General features: G+C 33.8%; 1 protein-coding gene across 1 annotated transcript in view; it reads left to right on the forward strand.

Annotated features, from left to right (window-relative positions):
- Positions 1 to 1,561: 1,561 nt before the first annotated feature.
- Positions 1,562 to 25,973, forward strand: part of Galphas (G protein alpha s subunit) — a 148,707-nt gene continuing 124,295 nt past the window's right edge. The window contains exons 1-4 of the mRNA XM_089088670.1: positions 1,562 to 1,980; positions 13,988 to 14,060; positions 20,107 to 20,161; positions 21,840 to 21,959. Coding sequence (XP_088944796.1) covers positions 1,686 to 1,980; positions 13,988 to 14,060; positions 20,107 to 20,161; positions 21,840 to 21,959 — 543 coding nt within the window. The 5' untranslated portion in view covers positions 1,562 to 1,685. The remainder of the gene's footprint in view (positions 1,981 to 13,987; positions 14,061 to 20,106; positions 20,162 to 21,839; positions 21,960 to 25,973) is intronic.

Consider the following 25,973-nt stretch of genomic DNA (forward strand, 5'->3'; position numbering starts at 1 on the left):
TTTGTAGACACGTAAATTCACTCACTTTTAAGTAGAAAAGTGCCCTTTTGATAACCTGGATCTATATCCTCTCTTCTTAGTTAATTCAGCATCCTGCTCAAAATTCTCTGGAAGTCTCAAGTTAATACACATAGCCGCTCAAGAGATTACGTAGATACACCTTTTTGACAACGTGGTTGAACATAGTGTCTTTTGATTTAGTTCATCATCCCCTCAATGCTCGCTGATAGTTCCAAGCCCTCTTATACCATTATAAAAAATGTGTTTGAACCATTTAGCTTACGTTATTTACAGTCATTTCTCCACTGCCTGTATTTTTTCTTTTTTTTTACCGCTGAAAACACACTTATTGGACTCTTTAGACCGTTTTGATCAAATAGCTATCTCAAACTTTTGAGTTAATGGCATAGGGGCGTTAGAAAAGAAGTCGGGGGAGAGGTTTTGGCTACCCGTTGATCACTGTAAAATTGTAAAAAGCGCATTATAAATTTCAATTTCCAATCAAATGACCCCACTCCAGAGTTCTTATGGCAACCACTTTTAATGAAGGCACCATTATTCTATATAGTAATTTAGTTCAACATCTTTCTCGACTTGACAAGGGTAACAAAGAAAATAAGGTGAAAAGCGGGGGCTGTTTGCCCTCCAATCACTTTTAATTCTTGAAAAGTGGACTAGAGCTTTCAATTTTATTTAAATAAGCCCTATCTGAAGTTTCAAAGCCTTTCAGCTTTTTAGAATCAGCCCACTTCTTTTTAAGAGAAGTAATGAAGTGCCTTGATGCGAGCGATTCTGTATTATAGAGTAACTGTTTTAAGCGAAGCTTTTTATCTTATAAAAATGCAGCTTTGTCAATAGAAGATTAAAATCCCAAGGTGTGTTTCCTTTAATGTTCAATTTTTCCTTGACTCAGTGGCGGATCCAGAGAGGGGCAAGGGGGTGCGCACCTTCCCCTAACGTAGTCTGAAGTAGTGTAATTTACTTAATTAACGCACGTTTGCGTTAATTAAATTTGCTCCTAACGCAAGTTTATCGGATCAACCTATTTTGCGCCCCCCCCCCTAAAAAAAATCCTGGATCCACCCTTGCTTTGACTGGGTGTTTATGAAATAATCATACATAAAGATAAGATAAGGAACTTCCTAAATCCTAACTTTAAATCGGAAAAGGTTGACTTAATCCCTTTTCTTCGCTACTTACAATAATAAGCATATAAAAAGACAAACTATGAGTACGATTCTAGGAAATATCAAATGTTGAAAGTTCATTTAATACTTAAATTTACACTTTAAATTAAAAAATTGTGCACTAAATTGGCGTTGCAAATTTATAGTGTAATTTTTTTGGATAAAAAAGAGGGCAGTAAAATTTCTTGAAATTGAACTATTTTAATTAAACTTCGCGTGTTTCGTCTATGCTTGACCTTTCAGTGCGCGTAAATCACTATGACGATAGCATCTATTATGTATAAATGTAGATGACGCGATGTTACTCCTTTTCAGAGGAGCGGCAACAGCGCCCTAGCTAGGTTGATATTTGTGATGAATACTAGGGAATTTTCTGTAGTGTAAAGACTACTAAATATTAGTGGAATATTTACTCGTATTTGTTGGGATTTCTAGCAATTACCAGTGGATGTACTTAAAATGAAGCTTGATTTAATATAATGTTTATAAATTGCCCGAATGCAGTGCTCCACTCCTCAAAAGTTGACCAAACCAGCTCCAGTAGAGAGGACTGTTGCTGGTCAACAGTGTCAAAGAACCAGTGTACCCAATAGTTTTAGGGCTCTTATGTGTTGCTTTCCAGTAAACCCTGTGATTTTTGAAAGAGGCTCTGTAATGGGTTGCTTTAGTGGAACAAACTCTAAGTCTGATGCAGAAGAAAACAAAAAAAGAAAAGAAGCCAACAAGAAAATCAATCAGCAAATACAAAAGGACAAGCAAATTTATAGAGCTACCCATAGGTTATTATTGTTAGGTAAATAGATTTATTATTTTTCTTAAAATTTCTCCAATTCTTTAGCCTGGGCTTGGCCTAGTGATTCATAATAAAAGACTGCTCAGGCTAACTAGGCCTATTTTTATCACTATTTATTTCTCATCAGAAATTAGGGTAAATATATACATCTTCACATAATTTAACTAGGATAAAAGTGAATGCATCACTTGATAGGCTACCTAGGCCTATTTTTTATGCTCTTTTCAAATTCAGTGATTGCTTCTGGGGCAAATTTCATTTTCAGGCCTTAAAGGGGCTCAAAACAGCCCATATCCTAGTAAATAAGTTTGAAAATGTCTTGTCAAATTGGCATTTGTAGCTGATTCAAAAATGATAATTATCATTTTATTAGTCTGAATAGCCTAGGTAGCCCAAATGCTAGGCTTTTTAAAATGAATTTACAGGAATTGTTTAAAAGAGCCCAAAATCCCTCAAAAAATTAAGTCACAACAAAGCAGGGTAAAATTCTACTTTAGTTACTTTTACCTATCTTGGAAAGGGGTAAGGTTAGGAAAATAAAACTTTCAGGGATGGGTCTAAAGGCTAAAATATGTCCTGGGAAGGTATTTTGAAGTACTTATCTCCTCTCCTTCTCTCTCTAGAGGATCCTGAAATTTGCCTACATGACAGGTCTATACCTATTGAAATTTTGACAAAACAACATTTTACCATAATTTTCAGTTATAAGATTCTTTTTCTCTGGCTTTAGTTCTGAAAATGCAATTCCTGTTATTTGAGTAGTATTTTAAGCCATATCAATGTTAATTTTCAAAATTTAGGAAATGTATTTACATATCTTCAAAACTCTATAAATCAGGATTGAGCAAAGTTGTGAAGCTGAAAACAATTTTTTTGGACTTCATTTTAAGCAGATCTATATTACAAGGTTTCACTTTTATAAGACACAGGTTTTTAAAGGTCATCAAAGGTCAGGACCCTCTAGAGGGAGAAGGAGTGGAGGTAGGTACTTCAAAATACCTTCCCGGGACATACTTTAGCCTGTAGGTCTATCCCTGAAAGTTTCAATTTCCTAACCAAACTCCTTCCCAAGATAGCCAAAAGTAGCTAAAATAGAATTTTACCCAAAGCAGAAAGCATATCATTTGAATCACCATTGTTGAAAACGGGATACCACCAGATGGCTAATTGAAAATAGTACAGTCTATATAGCCTATAAAGAAAAAAACCTTAGCCAAACATTATATATAGAAAAAAATGTCTAGCCAACTAGGTGGCTAATATGAATGACCATGTATATATACACAATCTTTAAATTAGTCAACTGGTTGGCTATTAGATCTCACCTATATATACATTGCAGCCTTAGCCTAATTAGCCAACTAGTCAGCTAATATTAGAGTTACATATACAATATAAAATTAGCCAACTAGTTGGCTATCAATATCCCAGGCATATATTTGTTTTAATTTTAAATAGCAAACTAGTCAGCTATCAATCAAGTTTCTGATATACTTTGGGTATTAGTTAACTAGTAGGCTATTGATCCTAAGTATGTAAGCTTTAGTTTGAAATAGCCAACTAGTCAGCAATCAATAAAGTTTAGTATACAAAGTAGAGCCTAGAATTAGCTAACTAGTTTGCCAATTCTAGGCTCTATTGTGTATTAAAAACCTTATTGATAGCTGACTAGTTGGCTATTTTCAACTAAAGGTTATATATATATATATATATATAGGATCTTAGTAGCCAACTATTTAGGTAATTCCACATGTGTAGGCTATTAGAGACTGTATTGATAGCTGACTAGTTGGCTATTTTAAACTAAATTTTATTTATACATTGGACATTAATAGCCAACTAGTTATCTAATTCCACATGTGTAGGCTATTAGAGACTGTATTGATAGCTGACTAGTTGGCTATTTTAAACTAAGGCTATTTATACATTGGACATTAATAGCCAACTAGTTAGCTTATTCTATAGTTTATATACCATTATCTTATTTTTATTAGCTGACTAATTCAGGCTGAAATTTATACACAAGATGCAATCTAATAGCCAACTGGTTGGCAAATTTAAAGGTTCCTACATATACACTTTCCTTAATTTTAGCCACCTAGGTGGCTAAAAAAAAAATTATATATATATAATGATTGGCTAAGGATTTTTTCTCTATATATATAAACTTCCCTATTTTATATTAGCTGTATAGTGGATATCCGTTGAAAACCAGCCCCTACCATGAACAAGTAGAAAAATCACATTTTTGCATGGTTAGCAAATACATCCTCTTTGTACCTAAAATTAGCCTATCTTAAATTGCATCTTTTAGCAACTAAGATATAAAAACCTGTAGATGTTGCCAGGTAATGTTGACTTGATGATCTTCATGTCACAGTTCTTGAGTGGATCATCACTATTTATCATCACTTGCCTAGCCTACACAAGACAGTTCATAACCACAATTAACAACAGGATTGTTAACACAATTATATCTCACTTCATGGTTGTATCCTCACTATTTTCATATATACAGGACAGTTTGGTTTCCTTGTTGGGTGTCAGTAGATGTATTGATGGCCAAGCATATTTTGGGGCTAAAGGGGTAAGTTGGCATGTAACAGACCCTGCTCAATGATACTGGTTCATCCCACTGCATTTTCAGTGAATTACCACTCCTGTCATGGTCAACACCAATCTTGAAGCTATCAGCCAATCTGGCTGATACAGTAGATCTGTTGAGTGACAGTAGATCACAGTGGAACAACATGATTGTTGAAGAAGTTGAACTCATGCTTTCTGCTAAATTTTTGATGCAGTTTTATGGGAATTTTTTTGTGTTCTGGTGTATTCACTGTGATCAAAAATGGGCTTGGTGGTGTCACCAGTCATCATCTTAAATGCAGGGATGACATCTCTTCTCTTTCTACAGTACATTAGGGTAGGCAGGGTTTTGTTATTGTTTTTTTTTTGTTGTTTTCTTGGTTGATAACTGGGCACTAAAAACATTATTTAGTATAATACACTTAATTTCAAGTGTAGAATATGTTTGTGACCTTGGGATTTGTTTTGATTCAAGTCTCAAATTTAATAAACATGTATCAGACATCACCCATAAGGCAAATTACCAATTATTTTACATCTAAGGCGTACTTTTTCTAAGTTTAATCTTCATTCACTGATTTCACTTTATGTATCCACTGTACATCCAGTACTTGAGTATTGCTCATCAGTATGGTATCCCCTTAATAAGAGAGAGCGACAGTGAAAGGGTTGAGAGAGTGCAATGTAGGGCCACCAAACTCATTCCTTACCTGAGTTATCTACCTTAACACCAGAGAATGCAGAGACTACAGTTGCCTTCTCTCCAGTTCAGACGTGATAGAGCAGACGTAATAAATACATTTTGCATTGTTAGGAATATTGATAATATCACCCCAACTCACTTTTTCACTTTTACAGAATACAGTAGTACCTGTCAACACCAACACAAAATTTACCCACCATGTTCACAGAAAAGATTAGGGCAAAACACTTTGTCTAGCCGAGTGTGGAAGACTTGGAATTAGTATACAAAGGTTTAGGTTAGGTTTAGTATACAAAGTAGAGCCTAGAATTAGCTAACTAGTTTGCCAATTCTAGGCTCTATTGTGTATTAAAAACCTTATTGATAGCTGACTAGTTGGCTATTTTCAACTAAAGGTTATATATATATATATATAGGATCTTAGTAGCCAACTATTTAGGTAATTCCACATGTGTAGGCTATTAGAGACTGTATTGATAGCTGACTAGTTGGCTATTTTAAACCAAATTTTATTTATACATTGGACATTAATAGCCAACTAGTTATCTAATTCCACATGTGTAGGCTATTAGAGACTGTATTGATAGCTGACTAGTTGGCTATTTTAAACTAAGGCTATTTATACATTGGACATTAATAGCCAACTAGTTAGCTTATTCTATAGTTTATATACCATTATCTTATTCTTATTAGCTGACTAATTCAGGCTGAAATTTATACACAAGATGCAATCTAATAGCCAACTGGTTGGCAAATTTAAAGGTTCCTACATATACACTTTCCTTAATTTTAGCCACCTAGGTGGCTAAAAAAAAATTTATATATATAATGATTGGCTAAGGATTTTTTCTCTATATATATAAACTTCCCTATTTTATATTAGCTGTATAGTGGATATCCGTTGAAAACCAGCCCCTACCATGAACAAGTAGAAAAATCACATTTTTGCATGGTTAGCAAATACATCCTCTTTGTACCTAAAATTAGCCTATCTTAAATTGCATCTTTTAGCAACTAAGATATAAAAACCTGTAGATGTTGCCAGGTAATGTTGACTTGATGATCTTCATGTCACAGTTCTTGAGTGGATCATCACTATTTATCATCACTTGCCTAGCCTACACAAGACAGTTCATAACCACAATTAACAACAGGATTGTTAACACAATTATATCTCACTTCATGGTTGTATCCTCACTATTTTCATATATACAGGACAGTTTGGTTTCCTTGTTGGGTGTCAGTAGATGTATTGATGGCCAAGCATATTTTGGGGCTAAAGGGGTAAGTTGGCATGTAACAGACCCTGCTCAATGATACTGGTTCATCCCACTGCATTTTCAGTGAATTACCACTCCTGTCATGGTCAACACCAATCTTGAAGCTATCAGCCAATCTGGCTGATACAGTAGATCTGTTGAGTGACAGTAGATCACAGTGGAACAACATGATTGTTGAAGAAGTTGAACTCATGCTTTCTGCTAAATTTTTGATGCAGTTTTATGGGAATTTTTTTGTGTTCTGGTGTATTCACTGTGATCAAAAATGGGCTTGGTGGTGTCACCAGTCATCATCTTAAATGCAGGGATGACATCTCTTCTCTTTCTACAGTACATTAGGGTAGGCAGGGTTTTGTTATTGTTTTTTTTTTGTTGTTTTCTTGGTTGATAACTGGGCACTAAAAACATTATTTAGTATAATACACTCAATTTCAAGTGTAGAATATGTTTGTGACCTTGGGATTTGTTTTGATTCAAGTCTCAAATTTAATAAACATGTATCAGACATCACCCATAAGGCAAATTACCAATTATTTTACATCTAAGGCGTACTTTTTCTAAGTTTAATCTTCATTCATTGATTTCACTTATGTATCCACTGTACATCCAATACTTGAGTGTTGCTCATGAGTATGGTATCCCCTTAATAAGAGAGAGCGACAGTGAAAGGGTTGAGAGAGTGCAATGTAGGGCCACCAAACTCATTCCTTACCTGAGTCATCTACCTTACCACCAGAGAATGCAAAGACTACAGTTGCCTTCTCTCCAGTTTAGACGTGATAGAGCCGACGTAATAAATACATTTTGCATTGTTAGGAATATTGATAATATCACCCCAACTCACTTTTTCACTTTTACAGAATACAGTAGTACCAGTCAACACCAACACAAAATTTACCCACCATGTTCACAGAAAAGATTAGGCCAAAACTCTTTGTCTAGCCGAGTGTGGAAGACTTGGAATTCACTTCCATCAGAAATAGTTGCAAGTACCACAGTCCATTCTTTCAAAAGTAGTTTAGCCTCTACATATTTCTATACTGGGTCCTATCACCATCGATTTTGAGAATATTTTTACTTTTGTATTAGCTGATTTGTGACAGTGTGACAGTTATTTTGTAGGCTTACTTTTTGGTAGGTTTCAATTATTAACAGATATGTTTCAGTTAAGTTGGTATGCTATTGTATGTTTCAGTAATATTGTTTCCAATGTTTTCAGTTACTGTATGTTTTTGTTATGTCATTGACATTGAAATAGACCTTTTTATAATTGTTTTGTGCAACAAGCTTGTTAAAGCTTACTGTATCTTGGTATTAATAAATAAATAAGAGTTGTTTGCAGGCCTATTTAAAAGCCAATTTTTATACATATTCTGTTTTTAACTATGGTAATTTTTTAACTTTACATTATAGTATAAAAACTATGCACAAGATAAAAAGTTACCTTTTAGGGTCCATTGAAATTGATTTTGTCTCAGAAGCAAATGTTAAATTTGGAAAGAGCACAGAAAGGGCATCAAGTGATGTAGTCACTTCATCTTACCTAAATTATTTGAAGATTTATATATTTACTGAAATTAGTTCATAATTGCCAACCCCCAACATAATAAGTAAACTATGCATATAACCTAGGGGTAACATCCAGAGATTAAGTTGTGAGAGGGGGGAGGCTAGGATTTCACTGCAATTATTAGCAGCCTAGGCTATGGAGAAAGAGTAATGAGTTGAGGATTAGACAGTAGGGGGAGACTATGGTCAGATAGATTATCACCATTCAACATAAAAATTACTGTAAAATCTCTATTGTACCACCTAGAAATTGGTCTGTTTCATCTTTGAATTTGTCTAAAGTTTCTTAACAGGAAAATGATCAATTTAATTTAGCTGTAGGGGTGTACAATGCTGAATACTTGAGTTGAGTTGGCTTGATTGTATAAGGCTAGAGTTGTTGGGAAAGAAGCATGTCAGGAAAACAATTCTTGCTTCATAGTATGCAGAATAATTGTAGTTAACATGTTTTAACTACAATTCCACTATACTTTACCCTGCCTCCCTGATATACAAATTATATTTTTGCCATGCATTGCTCTTGTTTCAGCCAATGTACCTGTAAATTTACTCAATACTTACAAAATCAAGAAATAGAAAAGACAGAATTGGAAACTCTAAAACAAAAAGAGACATTCTTCAATTGCTATTTTTGTGCTCTTTTTTGGTTAAATTTGCATTTGCAACAATTCACCCCCCCCCCTGATGGATCCACCTATATCAAACTAGAAGAAAACATTGAAATTCCTTATAGTCTGCAACATATTTATATTAATCAGATTATCATGTTTCTCTTCCATTATTGTTCCATAGTATTTCTAATCCAATATTCAAGCAGGCACTCATGCTAAACTGGATATTTTCAACTATACACAGCAGATACATTGTATGTGTGTATTTATTTATAACCCATTGTACAAAAAGGAGAATAGTGGAGTACAATTAAAACAAAGAATAAAAAAAAAATCAACCCTCAAAAACAACAACAAGCATTAGTCCTAGATATTAAAAAATGGCATTTTGCCATTCATGGCTATATAGGCTCATGAGGCACATAGGACCATTCATGGCTAGATTGCTTACTGGCCATTTTAGCATTAAGCTCACATAACTTAGCACATAGATCAGACATATTATATTTCCTCATGAGGCACATAGGGGGACTTGCAACATGAACTTAGCATATCTAAAAAATACATGCTTCATTTAAGATGATCAGATTCACTAAATATATGGTAAAATGGCTCTAAATACAAAATATTTGGCATGGCCAAACTATCATAAATCTTTGCAAGAATGGGCTCTATTCAAATGGCCCTTGACAATTTTTAACAAACATTTAATCCAAAAAATCCTGTTAACCAAACTTTAAAAATATGATCATTAGGTGTATAGAGCTGAATCTCAGCTATGTTGTGTTGGCAAAATTCTCATCTTTATTAGACAGTAAAACAGCACAAGAAAAGAAAAATAAATGAAGAACTTCCAAAGGAAACACAAACCTTACTCAAATCATCAGAATTGTGTTTCTAAACTTTATAGTAATAGAAAAGGAGACTCAAAACTAAATATTGGAAAGTGTGTTTTTTTTCTCAAGGTTAGAAAAGGTAATAGACCTGTCTTAGTAATTTTCTAAGCTAAGTCTGAAATTAAAAAGGAAAAAAACAAAATACAGCTTAAATCATACTCAAATCATTAGAATAGTGTGTTCTAACCCTAGAGTAATATAAAAGTAGACTCAAAGCTAAATATGGGAAAATATTTTTTTTTCATAAGGTTAAAACGGTAATTGACCTGTCTTTTAGTAATTTTCTAAGCCTGATATGTGTTAGAAATTAAAAAGAAAAAACAAAACAAAATACAACTTAAATCATACTCAAATCATTAGAATTTTGTGTTCTAACCCTAGAGTAATAGAAAAGTAGCCTCAAAGCTAAATATGGGAAAATGTTTTTTTTTTTCCTTAAGGTTAAAAAGGTAATAGACCTGTCTTTTAATAATTTTTCTGAGGCTTAGAAATTTGTAAGGAAGTAGGAGCTATAAAATATCTTCTTGGGTCATAATTTAGGCTCTGTGTTCACTTCTAAAAGTTTCAGTCTCCTAAAAGAGCTACTTTCCAAGGGACAAAAAGCCCCTTGATCTAGAGTCACCAGCACAACAATATTTTGGTTGAGGAGCTTTTACCACCTTTGAAAGCATTTGAGTTAGGTATTCTTTTGAAAAATAAATACAGGGCTAAAAGATTCTTCTGGGAAGGTCTTTCGAAATATCTAGCTTACCTTCCCTCTCCAAAAGGACATTGACCTTTAGACAATAAACTTTGTGCTCTTAAAGTGAAACTTCCAGTTAAAGATCTAAGGTCCAATTTAGGCTAAAGCATGTTGTTTTGAGATTCATTCCTTTCTTAACTTTTGTATGTAAGCTTTTCAAAATTTATGTAAAAATTAAAACAGAAAACCCTAATATGGTTGAAAACCCTGCTCAAACCATTAGATTTATGATTTCAACCTAGAAGAATAGCTTACTCACACCAAAATTAAGGAAAGAAGTTTGTTTGCTAAAGACAAAATGTCTTTAGAGTTGTTTTATGTGGAGTCTTCTAAGGCATAAAAATAGGATGCAAGATTAAAAATACTTTCCTAGGCATAAGTTAGGGGGTCTGATTTATGAAAATCAACCTCTTGCCTCACCTTTTTCAGCTTGTAAGCTTTGTAAGATCCTGTAAAAATATTGCCATATCTGTTAACAAAAGGTCAAATTGTGCTTAGAATTTGGCTCAAATTTTTGAAACTGTCTTTCCAAAAAGGAAACTATAAGCCAGACTTCAAAAAAATGTTTTTAAAAGTTGACCCATATATTTACTTCTGCAGTTGCTTGTGTTGATATATCTCAACCACATTATTTTCAGCTCTAAATAAAAATGTCTGATGTTTTACAATATGCATTGGAGTTAAACAAATATGACCAGGTATGGTTTTATTACAATGGTGATAAATTTTGTGCTTAGTTTCAGTAAATCTAGCATATTTTTTCTCACACCTAAGGAATTAAATTTAGATTTTCAGGATTTCTTTTTTAGGGGGGGGGGGTAAGTGAAGTTAAAATTTTGTCCTGGGGAAAGGCATAAAATAATTTTTCTGTGGTCCTCACAAAAGAGTACATATTATGTTTTGTTTTTGATGTATGTTATCCATCATACTCAGATATTGTATTCAAGTAATCTTAAGCCTTACCAATAGAGAAGAGACTGGAACCCCAACTTTAAAACACTTTCTAGATGCAATATTGGGTTATATAATAGTTCCAACAAGTTTTATCCACATAGGTCAATAACTTCCAAGTTGGCAAAAGCTACCGTCCTAGATTATGACCAAAGATAGTTTTTAGCTATGTAGGCCTAGGGGTATTTGGGTAAATAATTTTTGGCTTATTTTGTGGCTGGCAAAGCGTTAATTTTCCAGATGTCTTGTGTTTTGATTATTCCTTGAGACTTAATTTCTTGTTAATATTACTTTAAATCTACCTTAATACATACCCTACTCCATGCATTGTTTTTCTACAGCATTGTTTGGACTGATGGAAGCATATCACATGGCAAAATCATTAGTCAAGTATGTTTCTTTTAAATTGCCCTAGGCTGATATATTGTCAATTGTTTGTTTTATGGCAATAAGCCCAAACTTGAAATGTGCAAGAGGATTAAAGTTGTAACAGACACCTGAACTTACAAAAACACTAAAAGTTGTTTTTGTTTTGACTGTTGTGCTAAATCAGTAAAAGTTGCTTTTGGATATTTTGTTTTGTAATCTTCAGATAGACTCAAGTTTTAAAGACAAAATAAAAGTAGCTAGGATTTTTTAAAATTAGCTAAGTAGGAGTAATTTAAAGTTTCTCATAAAATAATAGTGAGATTCTTGTTTTAATAATTCTGTGTTTGCTATTAGAATTTGAATGTTAGTATGCTATTAGGATATTGTATTCAATCCACTTTCTATTGCTCAATTAATAAAGAATTTTGCCTGTAAGTTCAAATCTGACAAGTACAAAACCTCTGCCCATGAATTAAACCACTTCTAAAGGTGTAACCTCTCACCAATGCTGTATTCATGGGAGGCGTTAGCGGATTTGACCCCCCCCCCCCTGAAATGTTTGTTTGACTTGTAAAAACGTAATAAAAATGCATAAAAACACATTTTTGATGTTTTTTGGAACCTCCCCCCTCTGAACATAAATCCTGGATGCTGCCCTGCCTCTCACCCATGCTAAGTACAGGATACTGGTGTCTGTAGCTGATCTCTAAAAAAAAAAATCATCATTTTTCTTCTACACAATTCAACAATTAGCATAGGCACATGCAGCCAAAATTTTAAAGGTCATGTTGAGGAATTTTTGTGAGGATGCAGTGTGGGGGGGGGGGTGAAACCACAAAAAGAGTTTTTAAGTCTAAGTTTTCCTAAAGAGTCTATTTTGAAATAGTGGAGGGGACACTAACATATTTCTTGAAGGTGTACCAAATTCTCAAATTCTTGAAGGTGAACCAAAAAGTACTCTTTCTTCTTTTTTTAAGGCTAGCTTGGTTATTAACTATCATTAGAATGACCTGATTTTTTTTTGTATGAGTAGGCCTGTATCATAGGATTTTAATGCTTTTGTAATTCCTTCAACTGAAATTGAGATAGCAGTAACAAATTCAGTTTTGCGGCAAGTTGTATTATGCTAAAAATGTTTCAAATTTGCAACCTTTGGCGAAAACTTGCAGCTCTTATTGAAGTATTTTCAGATTCTCCCATAACCCCACAATATTGACTTTTTGTCCTAGTAGTTTCCTTTTTGGGTTTTGTAGCCACTTGTATCTGTTTTCCCTAAAAAATTCAGATGTATACTTAGGGAAGAAATGTTTCTTCCCTGAAACAGTGTCTTAGTATAATACAAGCCCTTTCTATAAGAAAATAATGCAAAACATACACAATATTACCCTATCAGAAATAGGGATATTTGGTTGCAGAAGACCCAACTTAGAAAAAGACGACCCCCCCCCACTCTGAAAAAACTTTAATATCTCTTTCCATGAACTGATTCTACTTCTGCATAATATTTTTTTCAATTTCCATTCTGATGACTTTGTTTTTGTAGTCAAAATCCATATCTGAATATATCTGACAGACCTCACAAAGACCTTTTATTGCAAAATCCTATAAGTCCATTATTATACTTACCTGTGTATTTTGCTTTTTATTGCCTTAAGGGGCTCATAAACTAACCCAGGCTGAAGCTCCTCAAATAAGTGAGGGAATGGGCTTTCATATTGGTGTGTTGGTCATAATAAGTACAGATTTGAGGCTCTTTGTGTCAGCTTTGGTCAAAATGCTCTAATAAATTCCAAGACTTGGAAAAGTTCTTTTTCCACCAACCTAATAAGGAGTCACCTTACAAGAGACAAAAACTACCAAGATTCCTTTGATGACTCCAATATACAGTAAAAATGGAAATATAGAAAAGGTACCATCCAAGGTATTGAGTTACACCATGTTCAGCTCAACTTTAAATTGTTCTTACTCACTTTTGACCATTTGAAATGTTCTCTTATTTGTAGGTTGATTTTATATTTTTTAGTTGTTGTTTATCTTTGACTTACTTTTCAAGTTAAAAGAATTTTGTAGGTTTTTTTCATATTAATCTTAATTTAATGGCATTTATTTTTGGTCTTTTTTAGGTTTTGTATTAATTATGCTTTTTGTCATGGTTTGTGAAATTCATTCCAATAGTAAATTGTTTCATATCTTATAAATAATAGAAACAAATATATGCTGTCATCATTCATAATTAAATACTGCTTTGGTAATCTTTTCCTTATCAATCTATGTTCATACTTTTTTCTGTTTAAATTTAGGAGCTGGAGAATCTGGCAAAAGTACCATTGTTAAGCAGATGCGGATATTACATGTGGATGGATTTAGTGATGAGTAAGTCCTTGTTTAATTGATTTTGTTATTTATTAATTAGGACAAAGAATTTTTGCTGCCAGAATATTCTAGATTATTTTGACTTAAAAATAAAAACATGTAGTGTCTTACAATTTACTAAAAAAGGAGAATATATATGACACTTCCAGGAAGTAGCATATTTTTTTTCTGGATATTTCTTTTTTTTGTACATAAATGAAAAAACACATTCCCACAATGAAACAAATAAGTAAAAGATAGTATACTAGACAAGAGACACAAAAGAATCATTTTATGATTGTATATTATAGTATTATTATATTATATCATTTATTATTATATAAACAAATAGAATCATTTATTATTATATATTTTAAGTACCAAGGATAGTGAATTGGAAATTTGATATCTGGAATTGGTTAAGTGGAAACTGATGCAACCATGATATATGTCTTAAAAACTTGAAAAAAAAAAGTTTTAAATAAAAAAGAAACAGAATGTGTGAAAAATACGCTAAAAACAGAAGAGACCAAGCAGTTTAAGAAATCGTAACCAGTGGTGTCAATTCATGACCATCTGGGGGGGGGGGGCAAAATGTATTTTTTATATCTGTGGTGGGGACAATTTGTTGTTTTTTCCTAAAAAAGGTATTTTTCAAAATCTAGATGGGCATTGAGGCCACTTAGTGGAACTTTCTTTTGAAAGTCATCTTTGGGAATCAACAGATTGTTTATGTTTTAATTTTTGCAGATTGTTTTGCAACAGATTGTTAATTTTTGCAGATAAACAGTGTTTTCAAATATTAAATAACTAGTTTTGCTTATCTGTTTTTGTGCTGGACTGACAACAATGTAAAATTGCCCTAATAACTTCATAATTTTGAATTAACCAAAAGAATTTTTTTAGAAAGTCAAAGCTTTCAGATATGATAGACCTAATATAGATCTGGGGAATAAAAGCTGTTATTATTTTCATGTCCTTGGTACTTTGTACTTTTTTTTTAATTCCATAGTGATACTTGTGGCCCCGTTCGTTGGGCATATCCCAAGTTTTGTGGCATGGCTCGCAACATTATTTCTTTTTGACAGATGGTTTGATAGGTTTTAACACTAGGAGGTAAAGCTGTTGTATTGCTAGGGCTCGTAAAAGCTCCACCCACACAGTGGTAGAAAAATCTGCGAGGCTTTTTTAGTTTATCCATTTTTAGGTTCTCTTCTATAATCATGTGAAATATGTTATTTCACATGACTCATTTATTGATCAGCATTTTATTGATAATTTTTTGAAAAGTCCTTCGGGGGGAGGAGGGACTGATCCACTTGGTAGTTTAGGTGAAAATTCCAATTTTCCAAGGAAAAATCACTTTTCGATTGACAGAAACAAAACAAAGTATTGTCAATTCACTGAAATATAGGGGAGTGAAAATGTATTTTTCAAAATCCAGAGGAATGAATTTTTTTTTAATTTTGTCAATGAAAATACCCCAAAAAACCATTTTTCAGTAGTAATAAAAAAAAACCTAAAATACTTTTAGAAACAAATTGTCAAACATAAGATTTTTTTAAAACAGGTTGCTATTGAAAACAGTGATGAATTTAGTTGTTTGTTGCTTCATACAACAGGTCATTGCTTGTCAAAGAGTAATAGGTTTTATAAGCTGTTTAATTTAATGCTGGAGTTCCTGAAAGATAAAAATGATGCCTTATAATTGAACCTAATTCAGTGCAAATTCAGCGAAAGGAACCAATCTTGTGACCTTTTCTAAGAAAAGTAAAGAGCAATGTTAAAACCCAAAAACAGTCAGAATAACAGTCATGTAATAAATTGTAAACTGAATAGAAGCTAGTATGAATGAACATCTTAAACCTAAACTGAGCCAAATTAAATGAATGATTATAACAAACTTAAAACAATATAGTTTTTCACGAATACCAGTGGGTCACTGCATATTCAAACCCCTAAACAGTGGTGTAGCTAGGGGGAGGGGGCAATGGTCTCATTTTTCCACATTTGCAGCACTTGTTGTGCTGTCACTTAAATGAACTTGTTTTATTTTTAATCCTTGAGGAATTTGTTAGGGGGGAAATGAAAGTGAGATCTAGGCCTAAGATTGAAATTTACAGTTCTGAAGGAGTCCTCCAGATTAAAATTCTCCAGGTGGGAAATCCTTTCATTATTTGTGTTTACCTTTTTTGTGTGCTTATTTATCATCAGTAGACAGTTAAAATAAAATAAAAAATCAGCACACTTTGTACACAGCCTACAGCAATATGTACCTCAATAGAGCAATGGAGGATGGAACATTATTCCAATGGAAGGGATGATTATATTTGGAATGATCATTGAATAAGGAGTCACCTTTTTCTGAGATCGCGCTAGTGTCACCCAAGAGTCACCATACCTTTTTCTGCTTTGATAATTTACAAGATGATCAAAAGTTGAGGGGCCTGGGCTCCTTTTTATGCCAGTTTACCTTTTTATATTTGAAAGATGCTGTGATACCACCAACGAACTAACGTTTTAGTGGGTATCAGACATATTTTTCCTGTGCGTCAAAATAGGATATAAGTACACACACATCATGTATTAGTAAAGAGCAGGGTTAAAGCCCCAAAAACAATCAGAATAATAGGCATGTAATAAATCAGTTCTAAACTGGATAGAAGCTACTATGAATGAATAAATTAAACCCAAACTGGACAAATAAAATGGATAATTAATACGAGCTTAAAACAAGCACAACCTTCAACTAATAAAAGTGGGATCAATGCATCTTTAAACCCCTAAACAGTGGTGTATCTTTAATCGTAGTGGCGTAAACAGTGGTGTAACTAGTTGGGGGATGGGGTAAGCTTGTTCCTAGTTAAAGTTTGTTGGGGTACCGTCGAACTAAATTTGTTTTGAATCCTTTAATAACAAATCCTTTAATTTGTTAACATGGGGGAGGCAAACCCTGAAATTACCCTGGGCACTAAAAGACCTACCTACATCTCTGTAAAATCTAGAATGTCACTTGCTCTTTACAGAAAACAATATGTGTTTCGGACAGTTTACATAATTTTTTTATGGGAATGTATAGGTTTCTGAGGTTAAATCTAGGTTTACTGTATCAAAAGACCAATTTTGTCATTTTTTCTCTGTTTTGATTCGGTTTCATAAAAAAGAAATTAATACTTGATGCCTAAATACGGCATCTAAAATATCACTTGGTAATCTTTGAAGCACTTTCTTTAGTTTGCTGAAGCAGTATTGTGGATTGGCAAATCAATAAACGAATTGTCGACTGATTTTCTATAAACCTGCAAGGAATCGATTTAAAACATAAAAAATAATGATGACAATTTATTGCTTGTTAGGTGAATTAAACTAAATGGATTTTAGCAGTATTTAGTTCCTAAGGTGATAATGAAAAGAAAAAGCTGTTCAAAATATATTTTGTTTTTAATGAAGCTAAAATGACACTGTAGCCTTATGATTGTTCATTTTGTTGCTTTGCTCTTTTTTGGGGTCGGTTATACGTTAGGCCTATGGTCTTTAATATGAAGTATGATTTTATTTTTGCTTATTTCAGGTCTTAATTTGCCCTTTGCTTTTCCGTAACTTTTTTTTTTTGAAAACTGAAAACAAAAAACTATTTTCGTTTTTTAATCGTCATAGTTTTATTATGTGTTGCGATATTTTTTTTACATTTTTTGTTTGTGATATTCAAAGTTTTTTTTTTAGCTTTTCTGCTTAAGAACCAAAATGTTGGATTGTGAGTTAAATTCTTTGCAAATTCAGATAAGTTTTTATTAAACGTTTTAATCTGCCATAACTTGTGCAATGATCTTTTAAAAATGTTTTATAAAATTTAAGTTGTTTTCAATTATTTTGATTGAAAATCTGCATGAATTCTTACAACTATGGCGCTTAAGCCATCCTTTTATAAGTTTACGTTGCTCAATCATTGTTCTTGAAAGAATCTTTTATTGTTCTGTTTTTTTTTTGTAACTGTCAGTTTGTTTAAATAAATGCATGTTGATAAAGTTTATAAAAAGTCTTCTGTTTTGTTGTCTCTAAACAAAATTAAATTTGTGCCTTTTTATCAAATAACACTCATCTGTATATGGATGTTTCCTTTAGCAAAATCTTTGAAGTATTTTAACTGCAAAAATTGTCCTGCTTCAAATTTTACTCCTGTCTTCAGCAAAAATAAGTTTTCATTTTAACATAAATTACAGTTATTGTAGAAATGTCAATTGAGAATCGATGTTGTTGGTTTCAAGAAATCAAACCCTCTTTTATGCCTATGAAACCACGAGGTAGCAGATAGGCTAGCAAGGAACGGTTTTAAGCCTAGGTGTCAGTCAACAAGACTGTCGGTAATAAATGGTTGTTGAAAGTTGGAAATTGAATTTCTTTTGATTGATTTGCTGTGTACTTGTTGCCTGAGATTGGAAACCTCGTAGGTAGCTTGTCAGGGTATGGGCAGAAAAAGCAAAAGTATTGGAAATCGATTGAAATTTGGTGGGCAAGTACATAAATCCAGATTGACCTTCTCCTTTGTAGTCCAAGTGCTAGAACGCTTCAACATTTCATAGTTTGGGAAAATTCTGACTTGAAACTTTACAGCCTTGGCTTATGCCTGGACCAAAAAATGGCCAGTTGTCAAAAATATCGTGGGGAAAATCTGTGACTGGATCTCTATACTCATTAAACTTTAAGCAGGTCTGTTTTTTGTGGGGAAAACGGAGCTAAAAAGAGGCGCAAGACCCCGAAAAACCATCCCTTCTGTTCACCTGCCCTGGGGCTCTCGTCCCTTTAGATTAAGCAAATCAGAGAATAAAAAGTTGCCTACCATTTTGCTGAAAAGTTTGTGTTGGAGGTGATGGGTGTTGGCTGGGTCGCAAGCCTACATTGTGTCTCCAATCACACAGGTTAAAAATTCTTGCATGATTCCAGATTAAACAAGGTATCAAACGCTTAGCTTGTTGTTGAAAAGTTGACAAAGGGGTGCACGACGGGATGGATTAGTATTGGGTGGGCTGCAACAGATTGAAAATCCTTTCTCGATTCTGGTTCTATCAACACGTAGTTTCCCACTCTTCTGTTGCTTAGTATGGTAATTTGCAGTTTTGACTAAGCTTGTTTTTCCATTGGCGTCAAGACTTTGTACTACGCGTCCGGAATTCTAGAGCTTGGACTTAGATCAGTTTTGAGACTTTGATTATTTTGCACCCAGTTGAACTTGGAATAAGGTTGTTTTCGCACCGTGTTGTTGAAATTCTGCAGCTTAAACTTGGCTCGCTTTTGTTGAGTCACCAAAATCCTACAACTTATAATTAACTTGTTTTTGCTCTTTGTTTGGGCTTAGCTTGTTTTTTCACTGAACCAGATCGTAGCACGTTTTTGCAATACGTCAGGGATTATTCGGTTGTGCACCGACTTGGAGCTTTGTTTGTTTGGTACCAAACAGGGCTTAGTTAGCTTTTAGGTCAGGATTTAGCTTCGTTCTCCACTGTGCCTCTGAAATTCCACAGCTTGAACTTAGCTCGTCTTTGTACACAGACCCCAACATTCCATAACTTCAACTTAGCTTGTCTGTATTGTACACCTTTCGCCGTAATTCCGCATCTGTTAAGTAACACTGGGTTTATTTAAAAAAAAAAAAAAGTTAGCTCATTTATCGATCAAGTCAGGGCTTAGTTGTTTTTTATACTAAATCAGGGATTGTGGATTGTCTGAATGAATGGGTGATATAGAATTTGGTTTGATGCTACTTGGTTTTTGGGATGCCTGAACGTAAGACACGGCATTTAAGAGCCTGAGTTGTCGTCCAATCATTTTTAACCTTGAAAAAAGTCTTAGAACTTGCAATGCCCTGTTGAATAAGCTTCTCACATGTGTTCACGTCCATTCTTTCTATAAGATGTTGCAAGAAAATAAAATAGAGAAAATACATTGTTTTAATTTATTCAACGGTACTGCGTTTATCCTGATTGTAAGAACAGTCTCATATCAAATCTTTATTGCTGCTTTGTGTGTTTCTCTTTTTTAAGAGCATTATCAATGATGAACTTTTTTTCAGGGAAAAGAAGCAGAAGATAGAAGACATTAAAAGGAATATCAGAGATGCCATTATAGTAAGATTTTCTTTTTACTATACTTAAAAAAAATATTTAATGCAGTTTATTCTGGATTTTGGAGTGTAAAACTTGCAATCAAGTTAGGAAAAAGGAAATTTATTTAGATTTCTAGTTTATTTCTTCTAATTTCTTCATTAGCTTATACCAGAACCTACAAAGAAGACCTGCGGAATTAAATCTTCTAGAGATGAGAGATAAAGAATACAGCCCACACACAAAGAAGAAGAAATGATAGTATGACGAAAAAAAAAATCGACAAAAAACAAAACAAGAGATAGAGAATGCGTGATATACAAGAAAACAGTATAAGAATAGACAGGCATGGCAAAAGGAGGGGGTAAGGGTAAAATCCTTGGGGTCCAAACCTTAAAATGGGTACAGTGCAAGATGAATAGGGAAAAAAGAAGTCAATCAAACAACTTAGTAAAATTTCAAATCTTATTGCCGTCTTTAGGTAGCAAAAGAGGTCATGCATTGACTACGTGCCTTTTATTGCGGTATCATACTGCATAATGGTGGTTTTCGGACAAAATGTTATGAAGTATAAGGGCCGTTTTTTCACTCATCAATGTGCTAAGATCTTACATCTTTTGTAAGAAAACGCTTAAAAGTGAAATCTTTGAACTAAGATTTTACATCTTTTGTCATTTTTATGCAAACATCTTTCATCATTCTGCTCTGATCAGCGGTCTGAGAACAATGATTAGTATATCATCAAAGTTATCTCATCATTGTTCTATATGGCTGAAAGATGGCGTCTTTCACGCTTTTTGCTAATATCAGTGAGCTGTAAGATCTTAGAACAAAGATGAGTTGAAAAAACGATAATCTTTGCAGAAAGATGAAAGATCTTGGATGTAAGATCTTCACCGTCCTGTTCTTAGCGAGTTCTTACCGTTAAGGTTGAACTAGTGCTTTTGGTTTTTAACCTTATTTTGTTCTGAGTAGTCTACAACCAGGCGCATGCCCCAGATTTTTCTCAGGGAGGGGGTAATAAGGAAAAACAAAAATTGCATTTGATAATTTGAATAAGGAATGCCCCGAACACCGAGAAAATTTAGATTTTTTTCGGGGGGGGGGGTCCCAAGAAAAGTTTATTTTCTTGGGTACCTTAAACACGGTATTTAAACTGAGGAAAATTTAATAAGCTGAAAGGTACCCAAGAAAATTTATTTTCTTGGGTACCTTAAAACACGGTATTTAAACTGAGGAAAATTTAATAAACTGAAAGGTACCCAAGAAAATGTATTTTCTTGGGTACCTTAAAACACGGTATTTAAACTGAGGAAAATTTAATAAACTGAAAGGTACCCAAGAAAATTTATTTTCTTGGGTACCTTAAAACACGGAGGAAAATTTAATAAACTGAGGAAAATAATGAAACGCATGATTTTTACCATTAAAATGTTGTGTTTAATTAATATTTTCAGTTTATTTATTAGATTGTCTTGAGCAGTAAAGTCTTCCTATAATGAAACACTTTAATTAATTTTTGGTATGCTGGAGGGTCTACGGGAAACGGCTCCGGCTAGCTATTGATGGCTCTTGAGTTCAACTGTTAGGTTGACGGCATTTTTTTAAGCATCTTCGATGTATTACGGTATTTACTGTATTGTAATTTTTTTAGCTTTAACGTTAACATAATTCTTCTTTTGTAAGCAAGTTAATTTTTCAGACTATTATTGAAGCAATGAGTGTGATATCTCCTTCAATACAACTTGAAAATCCATGTAATATGGAGCATGTTCAGTATATTCAAAATATAATGCAACAAAAGGATTTTGATTACCCTCAGGTAAAATCTATTGCTTATTTTTCTGATGAGTAGCTTTTTGTAATTTTCTTTTTTTTTTGTTTTACAATTTTGTTTGTAGCTTGTTTTCTAGGTGCAAATTAGACACTTGCCCAGGGAGAGCGGAGCTTATGCCCCCCTCCAAAAAATGATAACATTTGACTTATTTTCATTTATTTTTGTTTGCAGTTGTCCTCTCTCCGAAATGTCTCCTTGAAGTAAATTCATGCCTACTGCATATGATCCGTAATAGGGCTATATCTCGCATAGGGTTTTAACTCAAGATCTGGGTAAACTTGTTTAGAAAAAGAAATAAATACATATTGCTAGAATTCCTCTGTAAGAGGAGTAAATTTAAATGTTAGATTTACCTTACCTCTGTCTTTTCTATAAAAAAAATTATAATATTGGGAATAATATAAATATTCTTTGTTTTGGTACGTTTTCCACCGCTTTACGCTTTGTCATTTAAAACCTTCAATGTACTGGTGCGAACGGTCGAAAACTAAGGCCAGATGACTGTAGTAAAAGAACATTGAACCCATTAACGGTTACACTTCCTGACGATTGCACCCAGGATGGTAGAAAATTATTATCCACTACTACTCTTTTTGGTGTTTCAACCCCACTCCCATGGCATTTTTTTTTTTTTTTTTTAGTAAATCATGCACAGTCGTAAAAAATTGAGAGTATCCTTGTTCAACCAAATTCTTGACTATACTTTTTTTAGGGCTTAATCTTAAGGATAACCTTATATCGTCCCTTTTTTACTTTGCGTGACCAAACTACTTAGAATTGATTGGGTGATCTTGCCATAACTTTGAGAATTTGGATAAGAGATCTGAATAAACGACAGAAAACTCAAAGCTGACTCCAACTTTCCCAGAAATCTTAGAAAAACAATTTAACCTTTTCTATTTAGTGCTAGAGATAGAACTTACACCATCAGAAAGTGTAAATTTTGTTTTTTCGACTAAATGGAGTAGAACTGTCTTTTTAAAGTTTAGGAAAGAGCAGTATCTAAAAACTTCTAGTGTTCTAGCATACCTCCTTGGGAAACGCTGAAAAGCAGCTCAAAGGAACTATCACTTGAGCAATTTGGCAGCTTGTCGGATTCCCTTTGGTGCTACTCACTTTGATTGACAAACTTGCCGACAGAAGAGGCATAAAATTTCATTGTTTTTTTTCAGTCATTTTTCATTGTTAAACCACAGATTCTCAATAACTCTCGATGATGGCTAGTCCCCCGGGAGAATTCGCCGATAAGCCCTTTATCTTTGAGACGGTCAGCCGACGTCGAGGATCGCAAGATGTTTTAAGGTTCCGCATCCTCTTAAGTCGCCAAAAAGGTTGCGCTTCAAAAAACTGTACATTCCTACCCTTATGGGCATTAGAACGACAATGTTGATCCAAATCCGGGCATGACATCAAGTGCCTAAATTTGCTAAATGGCCCTACAATTTACAAAAGTTACCTGAAATAGCCCCTTTGAATGAACTAATGGACTAAAAAAGTCTAATGACTAAGGTGACATGTTTGTTAGCAGGAACAGAGAGAGGGTATCCTTTGGATCTTGACCCTTTGATGTGTCCACGTTTTTATGATTGTTCTTGAAATTCAAAGATTCTGGAGACTGTTACCACAACCTCCTTTCTCCTATACTCGAAGTATGAGCAGGGCCGGACTTAAAGCTTTGACGCTGCTAGGCCCAAGTGTTTTTGCTGCTCCGTTTGTGCGATATTTCCGGGGATAATGGAAGCACAGACAATAACACATAAGAAAAGCTTTGTTTCCGATCTTTTTAGCAGGACGATAGTTTTGAAAAGGTTAGTGTTGTTTTCAAAAAAAATTCTACAATATAGTGAGTGAAAATCTTGTGAGAGTTGTCTAAAACAGCCTAATATACGTGTTTTTAAAGGATACTCGCATTTGCAATGATGGATATAATTTTTTGAAACATTATTACCAAGCCCATCATTTACTTACCAGAAAAACTGTAATGAAATGGGGATGAAAGTGTTGGTTTAATGCATGGATTATTGACTGTGTTGAAAGTCGAGGGTAGAGTGGGGGTTTTCAAGTGTGTTAAGATGATAGTTACTTGAATTAGATGTTAGTTCGTTCATTTATTACTGTTAAACAATTTAATAAGAATTTTAAGGAATTAAATCATAAGCGTCAAGTATATACGTTAGATAATGAGAAAATTGACGAAGTCCGCAGTTTCACTTGCCATGGAAAATAAGTGTTTTTTTTTGTATTTAAAAAAGGTTGAAAAGAATAGGAAATTAATACGTCTGAAATTAAGATTAGGACGCTGGGAGTAGTGACAATGATGGTCTCTAAGTAGGGTTCTGAAATGTGGGTCCATAGAGAAGTGATTAAGATATGATTCGTAGTATAATTGGCTGTCAAGAATTATCCTTTTTGGTTATCCATCTTGGACTAAACAAAAACGGAACGTGCATGAATTGGGGGGACAGAGGCTATACGAAGGGGTTCGAGGTAATCCTCTGGAAAATAGATCTCCCCCCCCGTGGTAACGAACTGTAAGTAAGAAGCGACTGGGGCCTATAGTAACCAAAACCCCAAAAAAGAAATTTTGATAACCACTAATATATCAAAAGAATTGGCAGTTTATGCTGATTCCATATTAAATTGGGGTTTCCTGTTATTTTGTGGCTTTTCCTGTGATTGTGCTGTGATTTTCCCCCTGGAAGACGATTTAAATTCTCCCGTCGATTATAAATTTTGAGATAGCCAATGTATTTAATGTAAAAAACGACTGTATATTGAGCTTCTCAGTTGCAGAGGAAGTAATGCTTCATGGTTGTACGTTTGTTCGTGAAGAATCAGGTGGTCTGTACTAGTCACTGTAGATGAACTTGGATATTAGTCATTGTTGATAATAAATTTCTAAATTTATGTACAGTGATACAAGTAAAATTACTTCAGAATGGAAAACTATTTGATAACGCCTAGTGAACGATATCTAATGCTTTTTGTGAACAAAGCTTGACGACTTTTTGAAAACAGTCTTTACCTATACTATTGCTTTCTTATCTCTTTAAACGAGCAATGATAGTGTATTTTTTCTTGAAAACTGCTCGATATTTTTTTTTTTTTGGAAAATTGGCACCCTGAGATATTCTGGTCTGAAAAAAAAAGATCTGTATAGGTCACGAGTTTGAGAAAATTCGTTAAAAGCCTTAATTTTGGGAAAAAGATTCACGTGAACGACGTCATATTTATGAGCACATTTCAAGAGAATAAATTATATAATCCCCTCCCCGTCAGGAGTTATCGTATTGTTTTCACTATGTATGACGCATGGAGCATTACAAAAAGAACATAGCGAAATATAAAATACCAAGTGTAATAAGTCTATTTACAAAACGCGTTTTATGCAGTTTAGTAATTCTTAGAGGACAAACGAATAACCTAGACTAGACCATCAAATGTGACAAAACCGATCCGAGCAGCTAAGGTAAAGGATATTGAAAAAATGTGTGAAGTAATGATAAACGATAATCAAGAACAAAGAAATTTACGGTTAGAATACATGCGACATCGACAATTAAAACGAGTCAAAGTTGAAAGTGAAGAACCAAGAAATATCCGGTTAGAAGATAAGCGACAGTGAGTATTAAAATAAGTTACAAGACATGCAACAATGAGAAGCGGAACGAATTAAAAATGGAAGTGAAGAAAAAAGAAATATGTGGTTAAAAGATATGCCACAGCGAGAACAAAGAAATATGCTTTAGGAGATAAGTAGTAGTGAGAACTACAAGTGACAACGAGAATCAAAGCCTGTTAAGAATACTTTGATTAGTTGGCATCTTGGGATTTTTTTGGCCTGCAAAAACAATCGACATAGATCACGTGTTTGGAAAAATCAGTTTAGAGCTTTAATTTAGGAGAAAAAAAAATCGTGTGAGTAACGTCATATTTTTGAGCAAAATTCAAAAGAATAAATTGCATCATTCCCCGCCCCCCAGGAGTGATTGTATCATT

This window comes from Artemia sp. Qi Xiang Cuo, chromosome 5, assembly GCF_049724085.1.
Source record: "Artemia sp. Qi Xiang Cuo chromosome 5, ASM4972408v1, whole genome shotgun sequence".
NCBI classification, from domain to species: domain Eukaryota; kingdom Metazoa; phylum Arthropoda; class Branchiopoda; order Anostraca; family Artemiidae; genus Artemia; species Artemia sp. Qi Xiang Cuo.